General features: G+C 40.4%; 1 protein-coding gene across 5 annotated transcripts in view; it reads left to right on the top strand.

Moving 5' to 3' along the window:
- The window catches only part of bcar1 (BCAR1 scaffold protein, Cas family member), a 105,648-nt gene that overhangs the window by 57,546 nt on the left and 25,302 nt on the right, over positions 1–22,800 (top strand). For all 5 annotated transcript variants that reach the window (XM_051383157.1, XM_051383153.1, XM_051383154.1 and 2 more), the window contains one exon: positions 12,242–12,982. In XM_051383157.1, the coding sequence (XP_051239117.1) occupies positions 12,242–12,982 (741 nt within the window). The remainder of the gene's footprint in view (positions 1–12,241; positions 12,983–22,800) is intronic.

Below are 22,800 nucleotides of genomic sequence, written 5' to 3' on the forward strand. Positions count from 1 at the left end.
CTGGATGTTTTTCCCCACTGCTCAGTGCTGAATCATAGAGCCAACACTGCAGTCTCAGCTGCAGCTTTCTCAACAGATTTATGTGAGTGATCAAATTGTCAAAGTTCACCAGTGTGGAGATTTATGCCCCTGTGGTTGTGAAACCATTTTAAACCAGACACCTTTGCTTTGCCGTTGTTCCTAACATTTCTGTGGGGATGTAGAATTCCAAAATATTGATGCTTTTCATGCAGCTTCATGCCACAATGGTTTAGAGCTTTGTGTTTTGAACATTGTATTCCAGTGTAAATATTAAGTATGTTTTGATCGAAGAAATAAAGACTGTAATCTCTCTGTCACCCACTCACACACACTCACACTCACACAGTGATCAGAGGGCGTGTCAGCAGGTTTTAGCTCCAGTCTTTGCTACCTGTGTAAGTGCAGGTTAGTAAAGCTCTTAAACACAGGTGTGGGCAGCTCTGTGGACATGCATTCAGATTCTTTGTTGTGTATTGCACATACTCATTTCTGAAAGTGTTGGGTCACCTGATAGAATTACTGGCTAGCTAAACAGCTAACAGCTTCCTCTTTTCTCTTCTTTTCTATGTAGGACAGAATTAATTATGAATGAATTATAAAGCTGAATACATCATGAACTAAAGTTACACTGGCTGGTTTAGTTACAATGCTTGTTAGCAGTAGCCTGGTCCCAGACCTCCAGATCACTGCACACAAGTCTGATGTTTTGCCCAATGATAGCCATTTCATCCAGTTGGAGTTGACCAGTCGGGGCTTTGTAGGCAGGATTAAGACTGGGGAAGTCCCTTTTCTACATACAGTAGCTATCCAGCTGCTGAGCTACATTCTTTAAAAACAGTCTCAGTAACATGGCCACACACTGCCAACAAGCTTAAATGAGATGGATGTAGCTCAATGCGGTTGTTGTTAAGTCGACTACTAATAACTGTTGAACTGACATTATTTATTTGATCAATGTGAAAAACGTTAAATGCGCTTAGCAACCCCTACTATATCTTCCCTGTCAACAGAAAATGACATCAGCATGTTGGATATATCAGAACAAAATACTGCCTCCAAATTCCCTAACAGTAATTGGCTAACATGATCACGATTTCGAGCTTAATAAATTGACAATTCGTTGTAATACATTCCAGGGGCCTTTCAGAACTGTAAGCTTCCTGTCTTTTAAATGAAATGGGAGGCAAAATAAGTTAAGGAAACATTTAAAAGTACTTCAGTCAGAGCTTATCAGTAGTAAAAGCATTTCTACTTGTGTAAGATGTTTTGATTCTTCCACCCTCCATTTCTTTCTGTTGTTTGCAAGGAAGAGCTGCTTTGAATGAGCAACTATTTGTGTGTGTGTGTCTGTGTGTGTCTGTGTGTGTGTGTGTGTGTGTATGTGTGTGTGGTGTGTGTCTGTGTGGCAGCTATTCATAAGTTTCTACAAGGGCTGTCTGTCAACAGGTTAAGCAACAGTGAGGCCACACCCCTTTGTGAGTCTATCCTGTGCTTGAGGCTACACAATCGCTGCTGTTGTTTCTGCTGTTAGTCATAGTCTGAGGGCAGGAATTCTTCAGCTGGCATCATCACTCGTTAAGGTAGCAGCCTTACAGTAACTAGCACTTAGCATGGCACATAAAGCTGGGGCTGTTTGGAAAATCCAGATTTTGTTGCAAAGAATGATCCATCACAGCATGCATATTTAGAAGCTGGCATATTTATAGTGTGAACCCTAAAAATGAAAGGTTTCTCTGGGGGACCTTTTAGATGGCCTTCAGGGACCATTTGGAAAGAGTAGACTCCCAAGAGAACTCAAAGGGACTGAACAGTTCCCAAGGATATTGTGTCAGACTGAAAACGGAAACTGAGCACCTTCTTTTGGTATCTCTTGGAACACTGCTTCGAAATATTTTTTTTTTTGGGGGTACATTGAAGCCCCAGTAATAATGGGAACATTTCATTGTGTTCTATAGGAATTAATCAAGTAACAGAAAATGTCTGAATCCGTCCCACCTTTCATTGAAGAGTTTCATTACATTACATGTATCGGAACCTTTTGAACATTTACTTTGTATTTAAGCACCACTATCTATATATAAATGTAGTGTAGTTGTTCTTCCAGGAACCCCTCCCTCCAGATTTTAGAGAAATCTTTGGAAGATGCTATGTAAAATGTTCCCAAAAACTCACATAGAAACAGAATTACTGAAGGAAATGACCAAGGAACTGGGGGATATCAACCAAATGAGGATCTACCACTAACCTCAAAGGCTCTGATGAATGATGATTGTTGAGTCCCAGGGTGTTAAATACAGACGCTTTGGGACCCTGGGAATGAGACTCAACAATCAACTATCTTCAAGCCTCCAACCTAAAGCCTCCTCATAACTTTCTTGGCTCTGATTATTATTTTCTTTCCATACAGGCCCGGTGAATTCTTGCAATACCATTAGGAGCACTAGAAGGAGCCAGAGGAACCTGATTGTTTCACAGATTATCTGTCTCGTGTACTACTGTCAGGATATAGTGAAAGTTTCAGTGAATATGACAAAAAGTATTTTTTATAATAGTTACCTTCTGCAGGTTTAATGGCAAAAATTCACAGCAAGATTACCTCAGTAACTGTAGTACTGTAAAGCATTTGGATGATTGAATACTGCAATTCTCTGCTGAAACAAGATATAACACATAGTTTCACACTATTGAAACTGGTCCCACAGAGCAGCAGTAGTATTATTAGCTAAGAAGTGATAGATGACCAATATATAGAGCCTAGTCATGTACTCTGGGCCTGTAAATATGTTGTAAACGTCAGTCCCAGCTCCACCCAGATGCTCAGCTGGGTGGAGGATTCTTTCTGCTGTTGTACGAATCAGCCGTGCACTCACAACTATTTCTCAAGAACAATCCAACATGCCAAGACAGGAAAAAATTGAGGATTGGGGGAGGACAAACTTTAAGGCGAAAGAAGTGGAGGTTGGGAGAGAGGGGAAGGAGGGGATGGAGGGTAGAGCGTAGGAAAAAAGAGAAGGAAGGACGCAAATAAAGGAAGGAAAAAAAGGATTGCTCTGGTTCTGTTTGTTGGGTTCTCATCTCTATGATGAAATGCAAGAATCTCTGTGTGTGTGTGTGTGTGTGTGTGTGTGTGTGTGTGTGTGTGTGTGTGTGTGTGTGTGTGTGTGTGTGTGTGTGCGTGCGTGCGTGCGTGCTGTGACACCTCTGGAATGTGAGGTAATTGGAGAGATGTGTGTTTGGATGTGGAGGCTGTGGAATGCTGTAGTAAGTGTAAGTGTGTGTGTGTGTGTGAGAGAGAGAGAGGGCGGGGGGGACAAGAGACAGGCCCAGGCTCGCTTAAGCAATAGCAGGAATGAAACACACACACCTCTGCTATGAGACAGTAGAGCATCTGCAGGTCCTGGAAGACTGAAAAACTCTTAAAAATTAGTTGTAATAAAAATCTGTCAATCATTTCCTTGATTAATTGATTAGTTGTTTGGTAATGAAATATCAGAAAAATTCTCAAAACGGTGCTAAACACAGGGTGACTTCATGACCCTCAGTGTTTTTTTGGGTTGTTTCCTTCTCTTTCCTTAAAATTGTAGATTAAATGTATTACCAGGTACTAATACCATGTGATGGGACATTTTACACAGGAGAAGTGTCTGAATCTTTGGTAAATGTGTCTAAAAGGATGCACAGAAGATACAGAATAGTTCCTTCAGATAAAATGGTACAGCCATAAAACCACAGAAGATTTCACTCAGTGTAAACATCAGATGAGCAGCATAAAGCTGATACACAGAGTGGAAAATACTCTTTTAAAGCTATGCCATGGGTACTATGCAACAGTTTGGATACTGAGATAACTGTGTGCTATAATCAAGCAAACCTGTGCAACATTTTCGGGTTGCAGTTTCTGTAAACTGAAGATCTGCTGCAGGAAAAATTGGAATGTTATCAGAGCAGTGCATGCTCTCGTGTGCTCTTCTGTCATGTGGAGTCTTGTTTAAGGACACTTCGTTTGCAAATCTTGTACTGCCATCATCACACACACACACACACACACACACACACACACACACACACACACACACACACAGAGAGAGAGAGAGAAACACACAAAACCTCTTGTGGCAAGCTATTTGTCCCCAGGGGTCAAACAGGAGGCAAGAGACAAAGGACATTAAGCAAAGCACACACATACACACACTCGCACCCTCACTCACACAGATGAGCGACCTGTCTATACTAAGCTCACTCCACCAGCTGTTCACATTACTTTCTCTTCAGTGGACATCTCTCCATTTCTCCCATCCTCTTATTCTTTCTTCTTTGTGTTTTAGTGGTTGGAGTTGTTTTACCCATTTGCTAGCACGTCACATCATTTAAATAATTTCATGCCATTTTTTCAAATAAATACCCTTCAGAAAACAACAGTGTCAAGGTCATCTTCAAATGTCTTTGTCTGACCAACAGTCCAAAACCCAAAGATGTTATTTTTATAATGATTAAACTGCAAAAGCATCACGTATACATACATACACAGGGGAAATCATGTTTTCTTTAATTGTTTTCAAAGTTATGCAAATGGTTTGGAATGTAATAAATGGAAATCAATGGCTGGCCAGCACCAATGTTCTAAAGTGGATTAAAACAAAGGAAACCCCCTAAAATGGTTGTTTTAAAGGGAGAAAATGAAAGTTATAGTGAACAGAGCTAACAATAACCTCTTAATAGACCCTTTTCCACAGCAGCCAGTTTAACATAAAATAGTAGGGTAAACACAGGTGTTACCAATGATACTGATTAAGGTTCTGTTCCATTCAGGTCAAACAGAGTCAGTGTGGTGCATGTTGGCTGACTGAAAAGGCTGTGCTACACTATATGAATTGAATCTTAACTAGAATTATCGGTAACACTGTTTACCCTTCTACTTCATGTCAAAATGGCTGCTTTGAAAAAGGTCTATTTGTTGTAAAAGTTTCTTGTAACCGAATAATAACAACCTTGGCCAAAGAAGCATTAAATGCAGTTTATAGCCATTTCATTTGTATTTTCTACTCAAACTCTTTCTGTCTCGATTGATTTTGATTATTTCCTGCTTTACCTCTGACATTATGGAAAGATCCACTTAAATGGGTTAGGGGAGGTGACGGAGGTCGGTAGCATCTCCTGCACTTGCCTTACAGTTTAGGTAGCCTGTTGACAATTTTGGGACCGTGTATCCCTGAATCAGGCTGATGGCCACAGTTTAGTGCTGTAAATGGAGCATCCCTACTTCCAATCACACAATGACCAAACATTACTAGGACAATACAAAGCAGAATAGTCTTAAAAGACTATGGAATTCCTTAACCCATGCTCTGCTTGCAAAATTAGCAAACCACAATATAATGCTCTGAGAGTTATTTAGTGGAATTTGAAGCATTTTGTGAAATCATCATCAGAGACGTTTCAGTGCTTCACTTAACATTCATGCCTTTAAACTCCTCTGCTCCTCTTCACCCTCTCTTTTGTCCATCCTCTACTCTCTTTCATCCTTACGACACCATTGAAGTTTTGGCGTCGCTCAGTGGCAAGCTGGTTGTCCTGGCAGCGGCCGCCGTATCACTTTGTTGGGGCCTGTTGCTGCTGGGATTTATCCTGAGAGGTCTTGGTAATGTGATTAGCCCCCACTGTGTTCTCATTTCTTTACATTCTAAGACAGCCTCTGTAGAGTGGATGTACAAGTGTCTACTTGATGGCTTTCTCATGCTGATTAACAGATAAGGATGTTTTAGAGCTTCCAGCCATGTCTACACAGAGCTGATCAGGCTTTTTAAAAGTTGAAACTGTGGATTAGCACTCTAAGTGCTTACTAATATTTACTTCCACTATACAGTAGCTTTATTTTTTGACGTGCCAAAATGTCAGGTAGTACACTTTCAAACCTTGATTACTGGTACTTTTACTGACTTACTCTGCACTGGTCTGTCCATCAAGCAAAGTATCTCTACCTACTAGCCAGATTGCTAGCGACCCCCTAACTCCACTATGGGTGCTCTTCATCAGGACAAACTGTGTTGTCCTGTGCTGTCTACAGTACATGCACTGTGACTTGAGTGAAAGTGAAAGACTTTGTGGCTACACATTGCAAGTCAAAGCATCCAGTGTTATTGGTGTGCAGCATTGCTTTGTGTTGGAGAATGTAATCTGTGTCAGCAGGTCATCCATTAATCAGAAGGTTGTTGGTTCGATCCCCGGCTCCTCCCGCTGCATGTCGAATTATCCTTGAGCAAGATACTACACCCCAAATTGCCCCTGATGCTGCGTCATCGGTGTGTGAATGTGAATGAATAAATTAGTTTCTGTTCTATGGACTTCCCCATCACTATGTGAATAAGTGTGAAAGGGTGAATGTGGCATGTAGTGTAAAAGCGCTACAGACTAGAAGAACGCTATACAAGTGCAGGTCCATTCCGTCCATTTAAAATTATGTATCTGATCCAAAAGGGACCCACGGAATATTTACCCAAACTCAACTTGCATAATTTTTTTAAAAGACCAGTTTGAAAGAGTCCTTTGGGAAAGTTCAAACCAGTCACAGCCCAATCCTGAAACAAAAGTCAGTAAAAAGGTCAAAAAACAAAATGATTATTGGATCATTTATCCACTGGTTGCAGTTGTCAGAAGTTTCTTCTGGTATCGGGTTCAAGTCAACCAAATTGGAAGCTCACAAAGGGACATCCTGGATCCAATAACATGTCGGCATGACATGACCTGACACCAACTGTATTGCTGTTTTGCTGGAGTTTGATTTGTTAATCTGTAGCAGTTGTTCATGAGTCATACCTGAGTTCCCACGTAGCGGATGTTGTTCGGTCACTCAGGTGTGGAATTTAGTCAGTATAACCATAGAAATAGGCATTTATTTTATAGAGGTCTCTCTTTTTTCTCTAGTCTGGGGAGAAAGTGCCTTGAAGAAGAAACTGCTTGGCTTCAAAATGTTCAGTATAAGTGCTAGGGTTGCAGTGGGGTTTTGGGGCATGCATCAAAGCAAGCTGATTATGAGACATAGTCGCAATTTAAATTGCAGTCGCTAGATTGGTTCGAAAAATCACAATATTTTATTATATTTTTCTAAAATTATCAATACCCAGGACTAGAAGATAATGTCATAGAATGAGTGAGTGAAAGACAGATCGTGTGTGATAACACACAAATTGAAAGCTAATTATCATTATATATTGTAATTTCTATGGCAGCGACATTTGGGGAGCAACCTATTCTAAAACTTGGACTAATGTGGATTAGACAAACCCGAGTGGGATTCACAAAGAGACAGAAATAGAGAGTGCATGAGAACCTATTCAGGGTGATTCTAAGACCTCTGGGTCAAGTCACTGACTCATCGTCCAATCAGGAGGGTGTGTGAATCATCCTCATTGCACTTCCTGTTTCTTTGGACACTAGAATGGAGTAAGAAGAAGATTTCTGTGTGTGTGAAAACAGTCAGATTTTTCAAGCCACAGAGATTCCTGCTTAGGTTTTCACTTCATAAGCAGCTGTTTTATTAATCACATCCATGTCTTTATTTTATAGATAGAAAATTCTAATACTGACCTGATACGTTGGTGTAATCCTACAGTTTGTGTGTGGGGGGCGGGGGGGCATGTGTGTGACAAGGAGTGACCTCAGTCTGGCCTCAGTAGCTGTATTCCTTTAGACTTAGTGAGAGAAAGCGCAGAAAACAGACAGAGAAGTGCATTCCTCATCCACTCAGCACTCACAGAAGGAACGGAGCTGGTTGGCAGCGGCTCTAGAGTGTGTGCACATACAGTGCATACACTTCTACACCCAGAGGAACAAAAACACAGAAAAAGAGATAAAGCACATACAATCTGAATGACTGCAGGAGTGTGTATCACTGACTTCCATGTCAGAGTAACCCAGCTATCGTACTGACTATTAAATAGATGAAACACTTAAAGATCCTAATAGTTAAGTCCTGGCGGCTCCCAAACAACTGACAATCCTGGATTGTAACTATGAACCAGGACTGAAAAGAAATGTCAAAGAACAGCACAGAGTGATAATGTTTCAAATGTGAGAAATGGTGAATCGCAAAAAGCAGAAAATCAAATAATGAAAAGATAAATATTTCTTGAAATGCATCAAAACCTTTTCTTTTAATGCCGAACTTACCAGAAGACACCTATAATTGAGAATACGTTTTTGTATTATACGTCTGATAGTCCTTCCTGATTGTTGTCTTTTGGGATTTTGGTAAACATCAACATTTAAACCAGTTAAGAGTACATCTTAATATCTGGTAAAGAATAACGAGCAAATTAGCACCAGTGTTTCCCTGACTGCTCCGGGTCAAAGTAGAGCTGTCACAATATCAGATTTTCACTACCTGATTATCATGACCAAAAGAATTCACAGTACTGTAATATCTATAGAAAATTCAAAAGAAAAAAGTAATGCTAGTCAAAATTCATCTTGAACTTTTATTGTGTGTTTTGTCTCTTTCTTGGCAAATTAATTACACTCAACTATAGAACATTAAGATGAAAGTTTCAAGCCTGTTGCCCTCTGTTTGGTATGATCTTGAGTGTGCTCTGATACAATTGAAGCCACACCCAACAGTGATGTCACAGTGTCCTGAGACACCCTGGAGCACACTTCTATATTACTGCTGCAGGATGACAGCTTAAACTGATGTGCACGGATGGTTTTCTGCTTCTGACAGCTTTAGAACATACTTCAACATTCGTGTGTGCAGCAAAAAGAGCCTAATTCTGAAACTAGAACATGCAATAATTATGTTGTGTTGACAGGTAAAGGTCTCCATTATGTTGCCTCAGGCTGAAAGTTCTCCAGAGTTCAAAGGTCATAATGTGGAGCAGTTTTACTGTTGGGTTGTTGTTATTCCTGTGGGGAGAAAACTGAGAAGACTCGTGGTTAGATCCCCAACTCCTCCTGCTGCATGTCAAAGTGTCCTTGAACAAGAACCCAAAATGCTGTGCCATCGGTGTGTGAATGTACTCAGTTTTCCCTTTCCAATGAGCATCTGTCATCAATGTGAATGGGTGAATGTGACATGTAGTGTAAAGCACATTGAATGGTCAGAAGACTAGAAAGGCACTATATAAGTACAGTCCATCTACCATTAAAACCACTGCAGCTCAGAGGCTGTTTTTCCTAACATGTGCTTCATATTGATCTTGATGGGTACCTAAAGGGCAGACTAGGGTTGAGTCATTACCTGGGCTGAAACAAGTATCCGATACAGATAATGTAAGTAGTTTTCTTACTCTTGTGATCAAAAACATTGTTCTTGCTAAATTCTATAAATAGTTTCTAATAAATATAGCAACTTCTGATCAACCCATATCAGTCTTTAAGTTTACAACTTCCGCTTTGTCCTACCCACTTCTGGATAAAGTAAGTTACATAACGGACCATGATTGGCTCATGATGTCACAAAGTCCTTCTGATGTTTCAAACTCAGATTTAAGGTAAGCATAGAGAAACTTTGTCCCTTCAGCAGATGAAAGTATAAACAGTAACAACTTTGCTCATACATCATTCTGCACAGTGAAGCTCAAACATGTGTGATAAAATGTGAAGGTAAAATCACTTCGACTGGAGGGGGGACTTAAGTATGAGATGACCAGCAGGTATCTAGAAAATAAGTTAGACTTTTTGATCACATAGTAACTGAATATCAGGGGGCTGTGGCATGTGGAACCCCAAATTGCTCCTGATGCTGTGCATCGGTGTGAATGTGTATGAATGCATTAGTTTCTGTTTGATGGACTTTGCCATCGCTGTGTGAATGTGTGTGAAAGGGTGAATGTGGCATTTAGTGTAAAAGCGCTTTGAGTTGTTGGAAGACTAGAAAGGCGCTATACAAGTACAGGTCCATTTACCATTTACCATATCACGGAAATATGGAGGAGTATCTGGCAGGTATTTTCTGTGCGTGTTAACACAGCTAGTGAATCTGATGAAGTGAGTATATTGTATGTATGTGTTCGAGTGTCTTTCTCTGTCTGGTTCCCAGCCCACTCTGAAGCCATGAACAGGCCTTCAGTTCAGTGAAAGAAAATTCTGACTATTAATCTGGAAGCCAATTACATGGCCTCATTTAAATGGGCAGTGCTTTGTGCTTAGGTTGGTGTGTGTGTGTGTGGAGCTGGAATGGGGCCAGTACAGGCTGTACCAGTCTGTGATAGTTGGGATGGAACTCAGACACACAGGGAGGGAGGAGAGTGGGCTGAGTTCAGATGTGGACGGCAAATATTGGTTTAGTTTTAAAGAATTCCAGAGAGACTAAGGGGAGGTGTTTCTGTTTGCACGCTGGGTTTCCACACAGATGGCCGCATATGTGCATGTGTGTTGGTAAGATTCAACCAAAATGGAGTTCGGAACTGCCTGTTTTCTGCTTCTATTATTGAATGTTTCCCATAATGTAGAATTTCTCCACCCGTTATGATTGTGTTAATGGTTTTCTGCTGGTTTGTCCCAGACTATCCATGATCAAACAGTAGGAGCACTTCAGTGTCCTTGTACTTTGCCCTTTCTCTGGCTGCATGGTAACACATGTAACAGCATGTCATTTATGAAAATGAATGACAGTATGGCTCAGTGCTATAGCTGCTATCCTAATTATGTGCACAGCTGTGGCTGGCATTTTTCAGGTTTTCTCACATGGAAGGACACACACATTGTCAATGGCTCAGCACAAGAACTTTTATCATAGCTGCTGTGCTCCAGTTCCATACTACATACTCATTCTGAGTGTGTAACTGGAAAAGTAACAGAAGAAGAATCTTAAAATAGAGAATGCAGACTAAATGTGCTTTATTTGATGGACAATATTGAGCCATCGTGTATTGCCTAAGGAAAATAAAGGAGCTACTCACAGCTGCAAGAAATTAAAATCCTTGTCACTGGTTGTGAAACAGCTCCAGGAAGATCTCGGAAATTAAATCTTTAAACAACCATTTTGCTTTTGAGACAACTGGAGCCACTGGATGTTGCATTACAGCACCAGCATCTCAGACCAAAATAATGGGATAGAAATAAAATAAAACATCAAAACCGTCTTTGTTAGTCTTTCCAATAATCCCTAATACAGGTTTGGTCAAAGTAAACCCTTAATTCCCTGAGTTACATATGAAGATATTCGCAAACAGTGCTGCAATAGCCGTAACGTAACATTAATCCTTGGGGGCAAATGTAGTCAAAGTATGTTAAATAGTGCTTGTTTCTGCCACTGACAGGCTCAGATTGTTATTCTAAGGGTCTGGCAACATTATGGAATGGATCCCTACAGAGATAGACCTTTTGTTTAACCACAAACAGCCGTTATATCACTATCACTCTCCACCAGACTCCAGAGACAAAATGGTAATTTTACCTTACCTATCAGTGTAACAGCATAATGTCATTAAAGTGGACAGATACAAAATAAAACTCACCAAAACCACCTTTGTTGTTCTTCTCACTGGTCCAACAATCAGCAACTCTGGTTTGGTGGAAATAAATCCTTAATTGACAGACGTAGATGATAAAAACAGCAGTTCCAGTCGCTCAACTCAGCTGCACACCGGCTATGGAAACAAACCACAGAGAGGCTGTGATAGCAACACAGGCAGCGGGAGTTTGACGCCATGACTCCACTATATCTTTACATAGAGAATAGTTGTTTGCTGCTAAATTCATCTCTTAAATCTCATACATATAACTTTTAAACATAAGGGCAGCACATCAGAAAACCGCTATGACATAAGACAAAGTCATCCCCACACATTGGTGAAATGAAAAGTTATGATTGGAAATGAAGGTTCCTTAAGGCATGTATTGACATTTGGATTTAGGTTTAACATATATACATACATAGAAAACCATCATATTTATGGCTCATCACTAAATCAGTTGTAATTGAAGTTTTGACTGTGTCAGTCACATGATCTGCCACTACACGGACAAACAAATGCTAAACAAAAATTATAAAGAAACAATACAGACAGGACACTTTAAATAGGCAGCTATACACCACAAAATAAGTTATTTTGTCTGTACACTGTGTTGCTTTCTCTGCAGTTTTTCTTGTTCTACACACTAACAGCTCAGATGGAGACTGCCTTGATTTGTTAAAGCCACATTTAACAGTAGATGGCAACATGAACCAATTGGAGTATATTTCTTCAGTCTTTCTTATATATTTCTCTTTGTCCTTTTACAGAATGTGTTGGCCAAGGCGTTGTATGACAACGTGGCAGAGTCTCCGGACGAGCTGTCCTTTCGCAAGGGTGACATCATGACGGTGTTGGAGCGGGACACGCAGGGATTGGACGGCTGGTGGCTCTGCTCGCTCCATGGTCGCCAAGGTATTGTCCCTGGCAACCGTCTCAAGATCCTGGTCGGCATGTACGACAGCAAGCAACAGCAACAGGCCACGCCTTCCATGCCAGATCCAGCCACTTCCTGTCCCGCCTCCCTGTTGCAGCGACCCCTGCCCCTTCAAAGCGCTTATGCCAAACCAACACCTGCTCCATCATCTGCTGCCATCGCTACTTCCACTTCCGGGTTTGCCAACAAGCCCCTCCCCTCAACTCAGTACACATCTATGCACCCGGCTTACTCCACCCCCAGCCCGGCACAGCCCAATCCTGACTCTGTCTACATGATGCCCCCATCCCATGGCCCCAAACCAAGTCCCCAAAGTCTGTATCAGATCCCCTCTGGCCCAAGTGGACCACCTCCACAGGCCCAGCAAGGACCCCCTAGCAAGGCCCCAGCTCTAGCCCAGAGACAGTACCAGCTGCCTGGGCAGGACATCTACCAAGTCCCCCCCTCTGTAGGCCCAGTGCCAGGCCAGGGAACAGCCCCAGCCGGGGGGCCAGGAGCTGGGCAGGATGTGTACCAGGTGCCCCCCTCCCTGGATAAGAGAAACTGGGAGAGCAGCAACAAGCCATTAGCCAAGGTAAGGAAGGAAGGAAGGAGCTGATTCTGTAACGTACCATTATTGGATGGATATATGCTCTTAGTTTACAGAAACTGAAAAGAGAGGAGTAGAGGATGAAAGAGAGAAAGCTTTAAATTAGCAAATGATAAAAAGGGAAAATAAACCGACCCTAACCCTAACCCTAAGGAGAAAGAAAGAAATAGAGAGAGAATATGTTGCTGATGTCAGATGAGAATAAAACATTTAGTTTCATTGTTCTGACCTGAGTTGTGGGTGTTTTTGTATCATACACACACCCACTTCCTGCTATTTTCACTATTTGCTGGTACCTCTGTGTCTTATTGTTTGTCAGACCAAAACTCAAGGTTGTCCTTGGTGCTGTGCTGTGTGATATGGTTTACAGATATTTGACTGTTATTGGAGTCTCATCTGCAGTTGTGTATTACAGTTTTCCTGAAGGTTCCTCGGACAGACCCGGCTCTAGGTGGGTGGTCGTCAGAGAGAGAGAGAGAGAGAGAGAGAGAGAGAGAGAGAGAGAGAGAGAGAGAGAGAGAGAGAGAGAGAGAGAGAGAGAGAGAGAGAGAGAGAGAGAGAGAGAGAGAGAGAGAGAGAGAGAGAGAGAGAATAGAGGTAATGACAGAAGGACAGAGACAGAGACAAAGGTGCACAGCAACAACAGTAGCAACAACTACACTAATAGTAGTGACTGATGATGATGATGATGAACATGAAGATGATGACGACAATGACAACAACTATGGGGGACAATGAGCAGTGATTACAGCAATAATAGTAACTGTAGTAATAATAATAGTAATAATAATAATAACAACACTAATATCAGTGATATTAGCAATGGCAATCTAGCAGGACCATGGCAGGAGGCTCCACCAGAATCGATAAGAACCTGTGAGACGAGAAAGCACAAGAACTCCGGGGAAGAAGTGAAGTTAGTAACATGCATTAATAGAACATGAATGAGTGCAGAAAGAGAGAGAGAGGAAGAGAGGAGCTCAGTGCACCATGGGAAATCCCCCGATAGTCTAGGCCTATAGCAGCATAGCTAAGGGATGGTTCAGGACTCACCTGATCCAGCCCTAACTATAAGCTTTATCAAAGAGGAATGTCTTAAGCCTACTCTTGAATGTGGTGAGGGTGTCTGCCTCCCGAACCACAACTGGAAGCTGGTTCCACAGGAGAGGAGCTTGGTAACTGAAGGCTCTGGCTCCTGTTCAGACACTGTAGGTGTTTTTATGTTAATGTTCCTGATTGTCTGACATGACAGGACCACAGAAGGGAACTTGTGCGCGCAATATTTGTTTCTCCAACACTCAAACATCAAACTGTAGGAACAAGAATAAAAAAAAATTTGAATGGAGGGGGGCTTAAAGGGAAAAAAGAAAAGAATATTTTCTGTTTTCTCACAGGCTGAAAGTTTATTTTGCCATTAATGCCATAGGGACACTCACCCCCACGTTTCCTGTGGATCACCTAGTAATTTGTACATTTTCTCATAATTCTGCATAATGTATAATATAAAGCAGTGCAAAGTATAGACAAAACATTAAGTTGTAGCTTTTGTTTAATTCCTCTTCGCTCACATGCTGTATCTTATATAGAGCATTAGGCTAGATATTCATATTTGTCCATGCAGTTTATTACTACTATTATTACTATTACTATGGTTGTACAAGTTTGTTTTTTTAATTACTTTTGGTCTGGTTGCAACCAGGAAAGACTCTCCCTTATTACACATAATGGACGCATTCAGTTTTAATTTGATGTTTGAAATGAGAAACTAACACATTTTTTCCACATGCAAAAAACTACATTGTTTTTGCCCCAAACTGCATGGGATTAGCATACAATGGGCATGTCTACAAGGGGAAACTTGTGGGTACTCATAGAATCCATTTTCATTCAGATATTTTTTGCCTAACTTTGCATTGTTATTTAGCCCCCTTGTCAACATGCTAGCATTGGTAGGTACCAATGAATGAACAGAGCCTAATACAGCCCCTGAAACTGGGGATTAATTAAGGTATATCTTATCTTATTTTATATCTTAGATTTATGACAGCGATCTTAATCAGGAGAACACGACATGCATTTAATTTCCCTCCCAGGTGGATGTCTGAAAAGGGATTATGTGTGAATTGTCCTGATCTACATTAACAGACACCTGCCAGCCAATGAGACATTAGTATCATCAGTGGTGGTGAGAAAGATAAAGATGATGATGGGATTACCTAACAAACCGTGAAAAAACTAGGACATGAATTGTTGTGATAAAATCCCATAGCAGCTTTTACCTTAATGAATATAAGTCTTTACACTCCACATCACAGTGCCCCGCTGGACCCACACAACCTGCACAACAGTTCCACTCAATGAGAACGAAAAGAAAGAGAGGAATACTAAGCAGCTGAGAGACAGAAAAGGTAGAGAAGGAAAAGACAGCATGGATGACAAAAGAAGGAGAAAACACTGGTAGAATAAACAGTAATGGTAAATGGTAAATGGACCTGTACTTGTAGAGCGCCTTTCTAGTCTTCCGACCACTCAAAGCGTGTGTGTGTGTGTGTGTGTGTGTGTGTGTGTGTGTGTGTGTGTGTGTGTGCGTGTGCGTGCATGTGCAGAGAAGGACCAGTGAAATAATAAGATTGTTAATAATTCAGCTCTGATCTTGTGGTTGGATGAGTAAGCACTTTAATGCACCAGCAGGTGACAGGTTGTGTGTGTGTGTGTGTCTGTGTGTGTGTGTGCGTGTACTCTGGGGAAGCCCCTCCAGACTTGCTGTGGTGCACTGAGCCATATGTGTAAGCACCACTGTGAGCGGGAGTGTGTGTGAGTGTGTGTGTGTGTGTGTGTGTGTGTGTGTGTGTGTGTGTGTGTGTGTGTGTGTGTGTGTGTGTGTGTGTGTGTGTGTGTTGGTGATGAAGGTGATGTTGGGTCCAGCTGCTCCCCTGCTCCTTAACATATGACCTCATCTGTGTTCCTCTGTATGTCTCCAACTGCCTCATAATAAATTTATATGCAGGAACTGAAATGTTACATCTAGTGAAGTTCTGCAGCACTGGAGCATCACACTGAAGGTGGACATGTGGTGTCTCAGAACAAGGTCATAGAATGCTAAAGATATATAGAATCATTTGTTTTTATCTGCAGAGGGAGTGGGTTCTCTTCTACAGATTCCGCCATGTTTCTACAGTAGCCCAGAATGGACAAACCAAACACTGGTCCATTAAGGTGGCCTACCTTATTAAATACTAAACTCAATAAGCAAAAGCCACCAAGGCGCAAGTGAAATTAGCCACTGAACAGTTCTCAGGTGGACTGCAGGTTGGACAGTGCTGCGTCTCTTTTAATATCCATGACTTGCTTTCTAACTGTCTCTATGTTTATAATCAGTCTGCATGTTCATACACACACTGCATACACAAATGTAAGGCAACATAAGGCAAAGGATTGCTGTGGCACTAAAACTGGTCTGTAAAACTTTTTACTGATAGCAAAAACACAGTTTCATTATGACATTGACAAAGAAACTGTATTTATTGTGGCTTGTTCACATCATGGCCAATACCGGATCCGCCTAATAAGTTCAGTAGCAGGCCAGATACCAATTTGGTGTATCATATTGCTGTGTCCTTAATCTGTACACAGCCGAATATACAAAAATGTGGAGCTTTCTCTCTGTTCGCCTGCACAATGTTACGTGTGTTGTTTACTGTCAGACATGGAAGGGTTGAGGGATGAGTCCGTCAGGGCTTGGCTCCAATGCTAGGCAACGGACAGTACTGGAAATCAACACGTTTACGAGACTCATACATAGACTGTATAATAAAAAATGGCCGTAATGTCACCAGTTGGTTTCTGAAGAGCCGTTGTGAAGCTCAGTCTGGTCGGCTCCGGTTGTTGCCATCGTGACAGTCCGGACCTTACTGGCTCCCGGCTAATCCATTGGTGGGTAGAGCTGAGGTGGGCTGAACAAACAGAAACCTGGAGTGGACAGAAATCTAATAAATAAAAGGTCTTGATGGTCCGTATTGATTGCGGTGATTCACCAGAATTTACATTTGTCCATACATAGATATTTCATGATGTAATGCCATCACATCACTTGAGATCAGCCATGCTGCCTGGAGGAAAAAGCCCTTAGAATTTGGTGATTTATTGGCATCCAACTAAGACTATCCTAGTTTCAGCCCTGCTTCTGCTAGGGGTCTAAGAATACAAAGATTATTAGTACAGTGTGTCTCTAAAATGTTCATATTGTAGGGTGTAATGTTACGCAGTACTCTGTTGTTTGTAGAAGCTGGATAGTGTTCCATGTTGCTCTACTCTAACAGAGTCATCCTAATTAACTCTAAAGGGAGATTTGTGTAGCAGTAAGGTCATACTCTGGGTCTACATATAGCCAGGAATTCACATGGGAGAGTGATAGAGTGGTGTCTCTGTAGACTGTATATGTTGTGTCACTACAGTATTTACAGTGAGATAACAGAGGGAGGCGTCTATCTAAAAAAATATTTTGTCAGATAGTATCATATAAACTGATTAAGAGGGAGGATACACTGACAGGAGCACTGCCAGTTTCCAACCTCCACATCTATTAGTCACAGTTGTGTGTTAAAGGGTGATACCAGTCTTTTTACACACTCTTTGCCCATTTACATAACAAATCACACATACTTTACATTTCCACCAACCATCACAGTATGCTGCAGTTTTGTAGATGTCTGTATTTTCTACCTTCCAGGCAGCCTTTAGTCTTTAGTTTATTTCAGTGTGGAATTTTATATATATATATATATATATATATATATATATATATATATATATATATATATATACACATGTTTATGTACTCTGCATGCCTGTTTGTGTGTGGCCACTCAAACTTTCCAGCCATAAGTGGTAGTCATTCAAAAACATGAAAATGAACGTGCAGCTAAAACAGCCCGGACTCTTCCTGCTGCAGGGATTTGCTTCCATTGAGACACAAGAGCATTAGTGACGCTGATACTGGATAAGGCCTGGCTATATCACTGTATGCTGTAGTATCAAGTAGTGCTGGGCGGTATACCGGATGAACTCAAGTTTTTGATAATGTTTTCATAACGCCATACTGTTGGATATCTGAAACAACTGCTGTAACTTATTTGTTTCTTGTACAGTAGAACATTTGAGAAATATCTCTTTGATACTTATATATTTTGAGAATTTTATATTATTTATATTATTAGTGTTTATAAAACTATTGTATGTACATGATGAAATTAAATTTTTTATATACTATGTACTCCTGGCAGTGGATTGGCAAAAAGCCACTATAAACATACAAAAAGGCACAGATATACACATTTTTTTAATAAATAATAAATACTAATGTATACCGTGAAACTGTGAAAAAGTTACACATTTTTGGTCATAATATTAAGATATCTTTTTAATTATCGGAACTAAGGGGCTTAGATCAAACCATGAATTTTCCCTCTATTTTCACTTATTTTATATTTCAACAGATCCCATGAAAAGACCCAAACCAACATTGAATGTATCTAATCCAAATACTCACTATATCTGGGGTCTCAGACTCAAATTGTCTTGGGGCCACTGCTGGTATTGTCATCTCATAGGAGGGCCACTTCAAGTACTACAAGAAAGACCAGTATTCTAAAAATATTTCCATTACTTACATCATACTTAACAAAGCAGCTGTTTCTGTCCTTTTTTCATTATATATCCTATTTTGCTGCCAAACAACAACTAAAATTGTACAACCTGATCTTTCTTATCAACCATTTGCACACATTTGCAGGAACTTTGACCTTTGCAAAGTAGAATTGTATTTTTAGAATAATAATCTCGCAGGCCGGTTTTATTATATATTACTGCTGTACTTTGACATCATGTTGCGGGGGGGGGTCCACCGGGTCGGCAGTTTGAGATGTTTAATAAAAACTATAGTGACCGCCTCTTTTAGGGAAAACTCTTTATTTGTGAGGTATTTTTATGGTCAGACAGCAGTCAGAAAGCATTGAAAACCCTCAAATATCAATTATGGTATCTGCTTCAAAATCCAGTTTTGGTGTATGTGTAGTCATGCACTGTGTCACCAGGATACCAGAAAACATGAATAATTGATAAATTGTCCTTTAAATCTTTCTCTGAATTGATCATGTTTTTCACCAAGGTTAAGGCCAGGCAGTTAGGAATTGGGGACATTTTAGTCACAGTTATAGTTTAGTATTGGATCTGTTATTGTCAGTGCATGAGCAAAGTGTGTGCGCCACATGCTTTTAGTATTTACCTTGCCAATGCCCTTCATTGTAATGAGTTGCTCTTATGCTCACTTACCTCCCCTTGCCTCCCTCTACACACACACGTCACTCCTGCCAGTTAGTCATTACGAGATAAGGAATTCCTGCTGAGAGAAGACTCCGCACACTCTCTCTCTTTCACCCACACATACACAGACGGACGAGTAGTAATTGGAGAGTGATGAAAACGGCAGTGTTTGTTTCGACATGGAGAGAGGATGATGGTAGGACCGAGCAGAGAGGCAGAGTGAGCTCCAGCTGCAGCTGCCGAGGAAGGCTCCAGCTCGGATTTACACACCAAATGTCCCTTTGTGAGACTGTTTAGACAGACACATGACTGTCTACACCCTGCATAGACAGACAGAGGTGCTGATGAGAATAATGTGAGGGGAATTTGAAACTGAGAAGAAAAGCCAGTAAAATACTATGAGGAACAACAATCAATGATGATTTCTTTCATTTTTTTTAAACACAGAGATAATACAAAACACAGAAACAAGACCCCAACCCGATCCATTAGACAGCACATGCTATACAGGGTTAAACAAAAAAAAGTGAAAATAGTCATAATGACCAAGACAATAATAATAATGAATAGTAATTTAAAAAAAATAATAATAAAAAAAAAGTTTAAAAAAAATACAGTTCTAGTTTGTTTCCAGTCCGCAGTATGTAATCATGAGTTGAGGGTAACCAGTCATCAGCAGCCTATCTGTGGGCCATTGCAAGGGGATGTCTAATTCCATTCATAAAACTGTCTGCCCATCAATAGCAGATTTTATCTGTATCTGAACCCCAAATTGCTCCTGATGATGTGCATCAGTGTGTGAATGTGTATGAAGGTTAGTTTCTGTTTGATGGACTTTGCCATGTAGCATGTAGTGTAAAAGCGCTTTGAGTGGTCAGAAGACTAGAAAGTACAGGTCTTACCATTTACCATAATCTAGGAAGGGCCCAACTTTTAAAAAAACTCATCCTTACCCTTTACAACAGCTTGTAACCTTTCATGAGGAAGGATATTAAAGACCTCCCTGTAAAAAAGGGTGACACTAGGTGGAAAAGTTTTGATCCAGTTTTGCAGTATACATTTTCGAGCAACTAGAAGGAGTTTTTCAAAGAGCTTACAATGTGATGCAGTGAGATGCAAGTCCCTAGAGGGAAGGCCTAGGAGGAAAACCCCAGGGTCTTTCTTTATGTTTTATTTTAAATATCCCACTGACTAACTTTGAAATAAGTGTCCAAAATCTGGAAATCAGTTTACATTCCCAAAAGTAATGGAAATACATCCCCCTTTCTAAGTTGCACTTGTTACACAGAGGAGAAATGGAGTGGTCAATTTTGTTTAAAATAACAGGAGTAATATGCAGCCTGTGAAGTATCTTGTACTTCACAGGCTGTAACGGGTTACAAGTAGATGTGGACCTGATCAGGCGTATAGTTGCCTGCCAATCATTCTCAATATATTCATTGTTCAAGTCTTTTTCCCATCTATGAGAGATGGTAAATGGTATATGATGGAAGAACCAAGAAGTGAGTAAAATTATGCTATGTTTTCTGTTTTTGCGCTTTAGAAGAAATCTCTCAGCATCACTGTAAGAGATGTTAGTAGAGAATGAGGTGATCTGTGAAGACACAAAGTGCCTAATATGTAAATAGCCCCAAAAAATGGTGCTTAGAAATATTGAATGTCTCCTGTAGCTGCTGGAAGGACAGTAAGGTATTATCTCTCAATAAATCACCAATTACATGAATTCCCTTGTCCCTCCAAGAGAGGAAAATGGGTGAGCTGACACCTGCATAAAAATCAGGATTTTGAGGTGTGGGACACAGTAAAGACTTCACATTTTTCCTTCCCAGATATTTAGATATATCATGCCATATTCTGATACTGTTGTAAATGATAAGATTGCCTTTTACTTCTGGATTTATCTTCTTTGTTTCACATGTGATTAAGCTCCATGGGAAGTAAGGGTGGCAAGCCCAGGAATCAATACAGGTCTCTCTCTTAACATATGAATGTAACCAAAGCCAGAAGTGGCGTGCATGACAGGCCCAGTTATAAAACAATATAATAGGCATAGAAAGACCACCCATGTCTGTAGGTAATTGCAGGGGCGTTTCTAGACCCCTTGGGGGCCCTAGGCAAGAAGGACCATGGGGCCCCCCAGAATCATGAGGAATGAAAGAAATCTTTTATTAAACAATTAACATATAAAATAAATAATAAATAACATAACTATCTGAATGCAAACTTTACATACAATATATAAATAACAGAAAAACAAACATAACTGAAATGTGCAACATTTTCAGAATGATAAAAACGCAACCGAGCAAGAAAACAAACAAACAAGGAATTGAAGTGGAAAGGAATAACTTAAGACTTGCTGTGACACCTTGGTCCTACATCTACAGTCCAATAGTAGTGTCTTTTTTTTTTTTTAAACTGCTGCTTGCGGGCCTTGGCTTCTGCAAATGCAGCCACTATGTCTTCCATATCTAAGGACCCCTGAACATCATTACAACATTAAGAAAATATTTGTGTAGTCATATTAAATCAGATAGATCCCATGATATATTTTAAATGGGAGAGCAAGTCACTGTAATCTTAACTTTAAAAAGGAAACTAAATAAGTTCCTACTTTGATGTGTATAGGTCTGCTGCTGCTGTTGTTGTTGTTGTTGTTGTTGTTGTTGTTGTTGTGGGCCAAAAAACGTCAACAAAGCACCTTGAGGAAGAAAAAAGAAAAGAGCACAATGTATTTGGTTGGCTTGCGTAAAGTAAAGAACTGTGCATGCTACACAAACACAACATTTGAGATCTGTATGGAATAATTAATGAACATCCATTTGCAGTAACAACTTTAATGCTTCATGTTAACATTTTATTTAATGTAACATTTAGGCTATAGCAGAAAATGTATGGATATATAGGATGGGATATACTTTATTTATCCCCGAAGGGAAATTCAGTTGTCCAGCAGCTCACATTTAAAAAACATAATTCCAAATACAAATTGGCACCAGTTCAGACAGACTAAACTGACAGCAGAATTGATGCTGGTATCAGTTTTAACATTTGACAACAAATGCTTTATTCTGGGAGAAAATATCATAGGCATTGGCAGCAAAGGAAACATATACAAACATATTGTGTGGCTATGAATGTGTTTAGAAGAAAATGGCTGAATTCACTTTACACAGACTTGAATGTGCTGTAAACTTTTTTGGTGCTTGGTGGATGACTGGGAGTTTGGGATAAAGTGGCAGGCTGGCTGGAACCACTATTTTTTTATAATGTAACACACATAGCTTACATTCCCACTTACCACTGTCACGTTTTTTATTTTCGTGTGCCCAGAGAGATATGTTCACTTCATTTTTTCATCTGTGTGTTTGACCGGCTAGTAAGGGGGCCCCATTAGGGAGATTCCCGACGTGTCATTGCAGTGTCTACGGGGGTTTCAAGTTGTGTCGCTGATATGGAGCGATATCAGCTGTCTGTCGGGG

This window comes from Dicentrarchus labrax, unplaced genomic scaffold (genome assembly GCF_905237075.1).
Source record: "Dicentrarchus labrax unplaced genomic scaffold, dlabrax2021, whole genome shotgun sequence".
NCBI lineage: Eukaryota > Metazoa > Chordata > Actinopteri > Moronidae > Dicentrarchus > Dicentrarchus labrax.